This window comes from Chenopodium quinoa, unplaced genomic scaffold, assembly GCF_001683475.1.
Source record: "Chenopodium quinoa cultivar QQ74 unplaced genomic scaffold, ASM168347v1, whole genome shotgun sequence".
NCBI lineage: Eukaryota > Viridiplantae > Streptophyta > Magnoliopsida > Caryophyllales > Amaranthaceae > Chenopodium > Chenopodium quinoa.
This window is the reverse complement of record NW_018744367.1, coordinates 4,070,729-4,081,779: the sequence shown is the minus strand read 5'-3', so window position 1 is coordinate 4,081,779 and position 11,051 is coordinate 4,070,729. Positions and strand designations below refer to the sequence as shown.

The 11,051-nt window shown below is 41.1% G+C and overlaps 2 protein-coding genes across 2 annotated transcripts; both read left to right on the top strand.

Moving 5' to 3' along the window:
* Positions 1 to 6,633: 6,633 nt before the first annotated feature.
* Positions 6,634 to 7,575, top strand: LOC110696689. Its single transcript, XM_021874042.1, has one exon. It carries the CDS (start codon positions 6,634 to 6,636, stop codon positions 7,573 to 7,575), a length of 942 nt encoding a protein of 313 aa, XP_021729734.1.
* A 78-nt stretch (positions 7,576 to 7,653) lies between these two features.
* On the top strand, positions 7,654 to 8,874 carry LOC110696688. The gene has a single exon (XM_021874041.1). The coding sequence runs from the start codon at positions 7,654 to 7,656 to the stop codon at positions 8,872 to 8,874; it is 1,221 nt and encodes a 406-aa protein (XP_021729733.1).
* Positions 8,875 to 11,051: the final 2,177 nt, after the last annotated feature.

Genomic DNA, 11,051 nt, shown 5'->3' with positions numbered 1-11,051 from the left:
CAGGAGTTGCCTCAAAAAAACCCCACTCGACCCTGTCTTAAGCCTTGCTCATGTCAAGCTTCATAGCCATGTATCCCTTCCGCCCTTTATTTCTTGTCTTCATAGAATAAAAAAGTTCCATCGAGACCAAAGCATTATCGGTGATTAGTCTCCCTGGCACAAATGCACTTTGGTTTTTCGATATAATACTACAAGGAATATCTTTTAACCTCAACACTAAGCACTTAGAAATGAGTAAATCACACTGCATAAACTAATTGGACGAAAGTCAGCTGAAACTTGTGGTTCCTTAATTTTCGGAATTAAAGTCATATTAGTACGATTAATTTGAGTAGGAAGAGAGTTACCATTTAACATACCATAAACAAAACTAGCCACCTCATCCCCATAATGTGCCAAAAACGCTGATAAAAGACGGCGTGCGTTCCATCCGATCCGAGAGCCTTACTTGGATACATATGCTTTAAGGCAACATGAACTTCCTTTTTTGTGTAGGGACGCAACAAGCTTTCATTATATCATGGGTCACATTTACATATATCTTCTCTTAAGGGGTAGGTCGAAGACCTATTGATGATTTCGCTAGATTGGCCACTGTTCTATTGAATAAAGAGAGGAAACCCGATGTTCGAGGTTGGAATCGCCCTAGAGTGAAGTTGTGAAGTTCTCGAACAGACCCTTCCAAAGGAGATTTCCGCCCGGTTCAACTTGAGTACTCCATTCGGGGTGATATATAAAGGCTAAAATCGTCAGCAGAATAGCTAGTTTTGAAGTCGGTTGAAGGGGGATACGAACTATCAGATATAGTTCGAAATGAAGCTATTAAATGGCTCAATCCGGCCCCTCAACTAAGCACTGGATCAAAGTCCTGGGGCGTGGGATTTGAAGATGAAAAAATTCCACTAAAATGTCCTCTAATAATCCCCAAAAAGTCATCGTCATTTTCATGCCATACTTCACTACTGTCACGCAAACTTGTTATGGTATTTCATCTCTGCCTTTGCGATGCTTTGTGGTGGAAGTAAGCCGTGTATTTGTCTCCATCTCTGACTTTGGAAACCCATGATCTTAAAATGCCAATAAGCTTCACTCTTTTCATTCAACTCATCAAGTAATTTCTCAAGTCTAGTAATATCCTTGCAATTCTCCATTGTGCTAGGTGCACCTCCTTAAGAGCAAACTCAGTGCTTGCCAACTGTTTTCCTAGGTCGTTGCAAAGATCACCATCCCACTTTGCTAGGTGCCTACTCACAGCTGCTATTTTCGCCAATACATTCCCCCTTCCTACCTCACCCCAAGCTGCCCTCACAATCTCCTCACAACCCTCTTCTAAGAACCAACAAGTTTCAAACTTGTATTTTTTTTCCTTTTCTTTTTCTTTTTCTTTTTTGCCGGGGCACAATACAACAAAATGGGTGAGTGATTAGACTTATACCTCAGAAGATGCTCCATCACTGCTTCTCGAAATAAGGCACACTAGGTCACAGACCCAAAAAACTTGTCGAGGCGTTCCTAAACTTGCGTGGCTGGAATTCTACTTCTTTCCCAAGTATACCAATCCCCAGTGTATCCTAAATCCCGCAACACACATTTATCTACGACCTCCCTGAAATTCTCAACCTCCCTTATTTCTCCCCTAGCCCCTCCTTCTCTTTCTTCATATGTCAAAATTTCATTAAAATCCCCCCCAAGAGAATCGGCAAAGAAGTATCACACAAATGTTTCATCAAACCCCAAGTTTGGTGTTTCTCCTCGGTTTTAGGCCACCTATAAACCCCTACAAATCGCCAGCTCTCCTTCCTTTCACTCCAAATATCACCACATTTGTGAAGATTAGAAAAGGACACTAATCTAAAACCCACCTCCTCTCACCAATACATACAAGAACCACCCGAATTCCCCCTACTAGACATCCCAAACGCTCCATGAAAACCAAGGGAAATCTTCAAATGTTCCATTACACCAGTTTCCATCATAGTCTTAGACAAAAACAGTACACTTGGGTAATGCTTATGACTCCGTTTGCGGAGTTCACGAACTGAATGGGGATTGCCCATTCCCCGATAGTTCCAAACAAGGACATTCATTTGGGCTGGCTGGGTTGAGCATCCCCAACCTCCACCAATGGTCCTACACCATTCAAAGTAAATGGAATAATTATTCCCTTGGCAATGTGATCATCACCTACCTCGATAAAGTCAGCCTCCCTACGCTACCTCTCTTGCCCATTAGTCTACAACTTCATGAGGAACTAGGCCACCCCCGGTCCTAGTTTTGATGTTGTTAGTGTTTAGGGTAAAATTACCCCCGGTCCACGTGGTCCAATTGTGCATTGACACGTGTCACCCTCAGAGAGGTTCTGAAGGAACCAATCCTCTGACGACACGTAGCACTCCAAGTCATGAAAGGGGATTTGATCCTTAAACCCTATAAATAGAGAGAGATCCCCATTTATTGCACATCGAGAAAATATTCACACAAATCAGAGCAATATTAATTGTAGATACTCTCTCTCGGAATCCAAGAGAAACTCTTCACATTCCTCACTTTAACTCTGTCCGTACCCATACTAACTTGGTCGTCGGAGGCGGAACTCCACCCAACCGAAGTTTCCGTGGATTTGCAGGTACAGACGGTCGGCATCCATTCTTGGAATAATAACTCTCCCGAGGGACTCCAAAAATCCCAAAACATTTGGCGCCGTCTGTAGGGAGAGTTATTCTAAGATGGCTTCGCAGCAGTCTGTACCGCCTGCTAATGAGAAACGACCTATGGCCAAAGTAGAGGTCTATATAGACCAAGACAGTGGTGACAACGTCAATGTCGACACCTATGTGGCCCCAGACGGGTCACTCAGAACATGACACACCTGTTCCAAGGAAACAAGGGAACGGGGTGAAAACAAAGCTGGTCCAAGCAACCCAATCGCCAAGCTTGCTGGGAAACCCTAGGCGGTGGAGGGTGTTGTCCCTGTTACAAGAGACGAACTCATGAAATTCATGACAAGTTTCAAAGGGGAAATCAAGGACTTGATAAACAAGAAGGCGACTGGCACCAACAGGGGTCAGTCGGCCAAGAAGTCTTCTCCTTCAGGGAAGAAGCAAGTGAAGGATCGTGTGCCTACTCCTCACCCTAAACCAAAGGGGATGGATGGGCCCATGATTGATTTATCAAAACTCCGTTTCCCTAAAGCAAGGAAAAGGAAAGCCATCCGGCAAGTTCATCTGGATGGATCAAAGAAGACTTACTCGGATGCCCGGATATTAATCGAGCAAAAGAGAAGTCAACAATTGTCTGAGTCGGCTTCAACGTCGACTTACCCAGACAGCTTCCCGAATACTTCAATGAGGTATTCGGAAACAAATCGAGAGAGTCAGTCACGCGGCATGTCCACACGAACTGGCCCTCATATTATCCAGCCGGCTCCGTATGTGCCCCAACAACCATAAGTTCCATATAGATCACAATACATGCAGCCGGCCCGCTTTGGGGTCAGGCGGCACGAAATGTCCAGCCAATGGACTGGCAGCTCCGGCTGCTAAACCTTGGGGAATAACCTTCAGCGTTCTCCAGGGAGATAACCGAGGCAGCTCAGCCGCCCAAGGTTAAGAATGTGTTGGTTAGTACCTATGACGGTACCACCAACCCGGAAGACCATCTAATGGCATAAACCAACCTCATGTATTTACAGGGATTGGATGACGCCGCCTGGTGCCGTTGCTTCCCGGAGACATTGAGGGGTATAGCCCAACGATGGTTTGGCAATCTTCCATCCGGATGCATCAACAATTTCAAGACGCTTGCATACTTGTTCGCGTCCAACTTCTCTATGAATATCCCTGCCAAAAAGACAAGTCTCGACTTGGGAGCTATTTTACAGGGAGATAGAGGGGCTAAGTTCCTATGTCAGGCGGTTCAATCTGATGAGAATTCAGATTCAAGGGCTGTCTGACGAAGTTGCCTACACAGACTTTTCAAGGGTCTGAAGAACGGGTCGACCTTTAAATTCGACCTGGTCAAAAAGAGTGTTGCTACCCTCCAAGAAGCTTTAATGGAAGCCAAAGACTATATACAGGCAACGGAGCTCTCTGTTACATCAAGTAGTCGTCGAACCCTAATAATTCTGACAAAAAAGAGAGCCGGTCAACTCAGCCGGCTAAAAAGGAAGAGAATAAGAAAAGGAAAGAGGTTTGGGTGGCAGACAATTCTAGTCAGCCATCCCAGAAGAAGAAGAAAGAGTTGAAACCGTACGTCCCCAAGTACGAGTTCAACAAGGATTGTTACTCCATCTTCATGGAGATCAAAGACCGGGTGACTATTGAGAAACCGGCTGCAATTAAAAGTCCAGTCAAAAGTCGAGACCAAGACAGATACTGTCACTTCCTTAAGGATAAAGGCCATGACACCAACGACTGTTATAGCCTAAGGTGGTCGTTGGACCGTCTGGCTGACAAAGGGGTACTGAAGTCCTATATTCTGAAGTTCAAGGTGACCCTTTAAACAAACAATGGACAGCCGACCAAAAAGTCAGACCAGCTTGCTATTAGCTCTAACACTGATGAAGACCAGATCTACGCTATAGAAGGCGGTTTTACTGGAGGGGGTCCTACCATTCGGGGCACCAAGGACTACATCAGAAGGCTGGAGGTCAACTCAGTTGATGAGGGTCAGGCGTCAAAAGACACCTTCCCTGAGGTCATCATCTCTGAGAAGGACCGTGGCAAGGTCAGGCGGCCACATGATGACCCCATAGTCATCGAGTGCAAGGTCGCCAATAAACGAGTAGACCGGATCCTTATTGATACCGGGAGCTCGTTGATATACACGTTTTATACATAGATTTATCCCGACTTTTCATTACATTCTTGCATGGTTTTAGGCTCTTTAGAGCCATTTTCAGCTAACATTCTCTTCTCTAGTGTGTTCGGTGTGTTTTTATAAGTTTTACAGGAACTTGTAGTTTCTCGGATGATTCGGACACGTTTTGAGCGTTTACGGAGATGTTAGTGGACAAGGATGTAAACACGAGCTAAACATGAGCTAAGCCTGAAAAAGAATTGCAAGCAAACAACATTTTTCTACTGTGCCCGGTTGGGCTATGCATGCCCGGTCAGACTGGGCAAAGAAGGATTTACTGTTGGTGCTAATTACGAAGAACAAAGCAAGCTTGGGCATTTATCCCACGCGCCCGATCAGGCAGCCCATGCCCTGTTGGACTGGGCGCGTGGTGGCTGAGATGCTCAAAGCTACGAAGATCAGATGCAAGGAAGAAAGCAAAGATGTGCCTCGCGCCCGATCGCGCGCCACCTGCCCGGTTGGATCGGGCGCCGAGGAGAGTAGTAAAGAAGAAGCAGCGCTTGTTTTGTTCCCACCTGCCCGATCGGGCAAGTCATGCCTGGTCAGACCGGGCAGGGTTATGCGCATTGTCGTTTTGTTATTTTCTTATTTTTACTTCATTAAGGGTATAAATACCCATTGTAATCATCATTAGAACAGACTTTATTTTTTTCCTTAAGTTTTATTTCTCTCTCTGGAAACCCTAGTTTAATACTTTTTAGCAATTTAATTCCTAGGTTAGATTTGGGTATTGTTGATTAACAATTTGAGTAATTTCAATTGAAGCATCGTTGCTATTCATCTCTATTTCTTTCTCTTTCAATTATTTTTGTTTTCAATTATGTTTTCCTTGATTATTGTTGTTATTGCTTCTTTCAATATGTGTGAGTAGTTTTCTTATTCCAAGATCTAGGGTAGCCCAATTATGATTGATGCATGAATTAATTCTTTAAATTCTCTAATAACCATTGCAATTGTTTATGCTAAATTGATTGTGATTATGCCAATACTAGATTAGAGATAATTAGTATTGTTATTGTTCCATAGTTTCAATCACAACGAGAGTTGGGTTTTAACGGAATTGAGTAAATTAATTTAGGGTTTGAGATTCATCACGAGAGTAGTTGAATTGATAATTGGGAAGTGAAGTAAAGTGTTTAATGTCTCTAATTTGCATGATTCCATGAGAATAGGCTTGATTGTGGTTAGGGAAGCCATTGATACTCGAGAGAGGTCCTTGGTATTGATTAGGGTTTACTTTTCCCCATGTTAATTGGAATTATATGTTAGGGGTAGATATATAATTGCATTGATCGTAATTGTGGTGATACTTGATCTTGGATGTTTTAGCTTATTGATTCATTATATTCTTTTGATTTATTCTAGTTTTCCATACTTTAGCTCTTAGTTTATTCCACCATTGATTGATTTTTGCTTAGTGATTACCTGAGTCTAGATAGTTTAGGTGAACCTTAGTCTCTTGGGATTCGACCCTTACTTGCCCGACTACATAGTTAGGAGGAATAGTTAGGTTATTTTTGTTAGGTACGTGACACGCCTATCAAATTTTGGCGCCGTTGCCGGGGACTAACGGTTTCATTTGATTATTTGTGATTCGTTTTTGCTAAGCTTTATTCGTTGCTTCGGCTATTTTCTCTTGTGTTTTTTATATTCTCTCTCTAGTTTTCTTGTTGCATGCAATCACGACGTACAGGGTCAGACGATCTTGAACCATTTGACTCTGAAATCGAGGCAACTATAAGGAGAAGGAGAATAAGAAATCGACATAATAGAAACATGGACGATGCCACGAAATCTTTATTGGAGTACAGGATTCTTGATACAACAACCGGGCTCCTATCCAGCATTGTCAGACCACCTATTATCGCCCAGAGCTTTGAATTAAAACCTCAATTCATACAGTTCATCACCAATGACTCATTTGCAGGCACACCTCATGAATGCCCTGTTAGCCACATAGACAGTTTCTTGGAGAAGTGCGACACCATGAAGCTCAACGGTGTTACTGTTGATGCTATCAGACTTCGTTTGTTCCCTTTTTCACTACGGGATAGAGCGAAGGAATGGTTGCGAGACGAAGGTATAGGCTCCTTTGATACATGGGATAAGCTTTCCAAGGCCTTCTTAGTAAGATTTTTAGGGCAAGAGAAGACAGCAAAGTTGAGGAACGAGCTAGCTACCTTTCGTCAATCTGATGATGAGTCTTTATATGAGGCATGGAGAAGATTCAAGCGCTTACAGAGACAATGCCCTCATCACGGTATCCCAGAGTGGCTGTTGATCCAAACATTCTACAATGGTCTTACCCACGCGTTCCGCATATACATTGTTGCTGCATCCGGAGGTTCTTTCATGACTAAGAACCCAACTGAAGCTAAGGAGCTAATTGAGAAAATGGCAGCCAATGATAATTATCATCCAGGGGGCAGAAATACTGTGAAGACTAGAGGAAAATTTGATGTTGATGCTTTAACTCTCTTGACAAGTTCTGTACAAGCATTAACAAGCAAGTTCGATAAAATCCAAGCTGGACCCCCTTCCACTTCATTCGAAACATGTCAATTATGTGGTATTCAAGGCCATATTTCACCACAATGTCAACCTCCCTCTGACGAAATGTCAATCGAGGAAGCAAATGCCTTCTATACTACGAGACCTAAAAGGCCGTATGATGCTCAAGCTCAATTGTATTCTCCGCCACCACTACCTAATTTTTAAGCAAGGGCATCTTTTAATCACCAACCCATGTATCAACAACTACCACCGCAAACTTCAAAATACAACCTCGATTCCACTATGGAGACTTTCACTACCTCCCTTCTTCGACAGCAAGAGCTTATGACAAAGCAATTTGAGCTACAAGCAAAGCAAAATGAACACTTTGAAAGCTCAATTCAATTGCTTATGGCTCAAAATAAGAGGATAGAAACCCACCTTTCTCAACTTTCACAACAAGTGAGTCATTTATCAACTCTTCATGATCAAGCAAAAGTCCAAAAGGAACAATGCAATGCAGTTTTCTTGAGAAGCGATGAATTATTTCCGAGGAAAATAGATGAGAAAGTGTGCAGTGTGGAGTCAAGAAAAGATGAACAGGGTGAGGATGTAAAAAGTCTCAAATATGTCGCTCCATCGGCCTATGAAGAACCAATGCCCTTCCCCCAAAGGTTGTCAAGGGCTGTGCTCGATAAACATTTTGGGAAATACAGCGAAGCTCTTAAGAAGGTACACGTTTCTATTCCTTTTTCCGATCTTTTAATTCAAATGCCTCAATTTGCAAATTTTGTGAAGGATATTAAAGATCAACATGAGGATATGGAAGTACTAAATGAGAAAGGCTCTACTCTTTTATGTGACAACCTACCACCTAAGCTGCATGATCCTGGTAGTTTCACTATTCCCTGTATGATAAACGAAAAAAATTTCGACAAGGTTTTGTGTGATTTAGGTGCTAGTGTTAATTTAATGCCTTATTCATTATATGAGAATTTAGGTTTGCAAAAACTTAAACCTTCCCCTATTTCTCTTCAAATGGCTGATAGGACTTCTAGACTCCCTAAGGGTGTGGTTGAGGATGTATTAGTTAAGGTTGGTGAACTTGTTTTTCCTGTTGATTTTGTTGTTATGGACATGAAAGAAGACCATAAGATTCCGATTATATTCGGTCGTCCATTCCTTGCCACAAGTCAAGCTCTAATAGATGTTCCTAAAGCACAAGTGACCATTAGGGCCCGGAATAAACAAGTCATGTTTAAGCTCTTTAATGAACATAATTTTATATTTGATGGTGGTACTTGTTTAAGAATTGATACTACTAACCCTTTGGTTGATAAGTGTGTATTTGGTAGAAATTTTGTGAGAAACGAGGACAAAATTCCACCCAATGATGTGTTTAGCTACATGAAGGTAAGTTTGGATACAAAGCATGTCAAATATAAAGTGAAGGAGTCACTTGGAGGTAGATATTTTCATGGGCAACATCGCGGAGTTCCTTCTTCGTGTGGTGACCCAGGTTGAGCTAATAACAAAGGTCAAGCTAAAGACCTTGATAAACTAGCGCTTTGCGGGAGGCAACCCGTATTTTATTGTTTTTATTGTAGTCTTTTCTAATTTTTGTGTGTTTTTGTTTCTCTTTGGTTTTTATAGAGGTAAGGAGAGTGTAATTTGCGCTTGTGGGAGTTTATTTTTGTGCAGATTTTGAGCCAAAGAAGAGCTGAATTCGTTAAACCTTTCAATATCCTTCGCGCCTGATCGGGCACCCCATGCCCGGTCAGACCGGGCGCGCATACGTTTCAGCAAAACTGCTCAAGTTCGACTGGCCATAACTTTTGCGTTACTTAATGGATCTTTGCGTGTGACCTATCGTCGGAAATATCTTCAAGTCTAATTTCCAATGCAATTAGAATCACAGCATTATCAATTATACATCAAAGTTATGATCAGAATAGTGCACATGACTCAATTTCTATCCTTTTTCCCACTAACTTCCCTTTAAGACAATGAAGACATTGTCTGATTTAGCTTGGGGGGAATTTCTTATGTACACAAGGTATATCTTTGACTCTCTCTTTCTACTTTAGTGTGTTCAGACTAGCAGTAAGGTTCAATGCTTTCATCTTCATCTGAAAAAAAAAATGAAAAATACGAGAATCATGATAATGAATGGCCATTGAACTACTTCCCTGTGCCCCTATCCTTAATGCCAAAAGGTTTTGATTTAATTTCGATTGAAAGACTTGCATTGTGGATTAAAAGATCATGATTTGACCTTGAATTGGTTGATCCCTAGTAGGAGTCAAAGCTATTAACCATGTATGATTTAGGATCTTGACTGTGTTAACCGTGAGGCTTGAGCCTTATATATTCATTCATGTGTGTGTTTAGTTCCTGGTGTAGCATTGATCTTAGTTTTGATTCTAGAATTTTAGTAGTGTGTCATAATGCATTGCACATGCACGTCGAAAATGACGTAGGCCATGTTCATTAGGTGACCTCCAGACGAATCTAGAGCATTAGTTCCCTTCTTGCTCACCCATGTTGTAGCTTGACTATAATTTTCGTGAACATAAAAAAAATTTACCCCTTAGCCTCAATTTGGTTACTTTTCCCAAGTCTAGCTTGGGAAAGCTATATCATGCGGTATTTTGTGTGATTTCATCTCAAGTTGCAATTGATGAGAAATATATGAAAAAAAGAGAGAAAAGAAGGAAAACTAGCATGGAGGTTTGTTGAAAATTAAGAAAAAAAAAAAAAGAATGAATCGAAGAACAAAGAAGGAAAATCTTGTACTTAAAATGAAAGAAAGTGTCTTTGTTCTCGAGAAAAGAAAATAAAAGGAAAAGAAAAAAAAAGGAAAAAAAAATGTTAATGTGAATAAAATAATGAAAAGAAGCTTGAAGTTGGAAAAGAATGTGAAGAAGTAATGGGTGTTTCATTGTAGTTTGGGTATGTGCTTTGTTGACTAAAAATGGTGAATCGAGGGTGTGAATCATTGCATTTGATAGCTCCCCGGTTAGACTAATATAGCCCACATTTCCCAAATTATTTCCTACCCATTCTTATTCTCGGCCTACGTTACAAGCTTGAAAGAGTCCTTCCGATCTTCATGCATAGCATTGTGTTCATGTGAAACGAGTCTTTTGTCAAAATGCTGGAGTATATGTTGCATTTCGAGTCGACATTGACTAGGTTGAGCGATATTATAACCCTCTAAACACGCGAGTGTTGTGAGATGGGGGGATTGCATTATTGGTGGGGATGGTGAGAGATCGAGCTCATTTTTAGCTCTCCACATAAAAAGTGTGTTGAGTGACCACCAATGTGAGATATTCTAGTCATCGATTCTTGAATTATACATGGTTGGTCTCGTTTGACGATAAATTAGGTGGATCGACGGTTTAAGTGATTTGATTGGTTGGCTAATGTAATACCCCGTATTTTTGAAAGGTATTTTAGTCTCGTATTTTGATGTATTTTTCTAAATTAATTATTTTCTAAAGAGTATTTTAGTTTTGGAGCCAAAATGATATTTAAATTTTGGTGCCTAAATCATTATTTTACAAAACTAATTAAATTGGATAATCCAATAAATGAAACTATTTTATACTTATGTTATAAATAGTATTTTTGATTTCTCAAAATTTAAATAGCTAAACCGAAATTATATTAATTCGGTAGATTAATTAAAATGTATT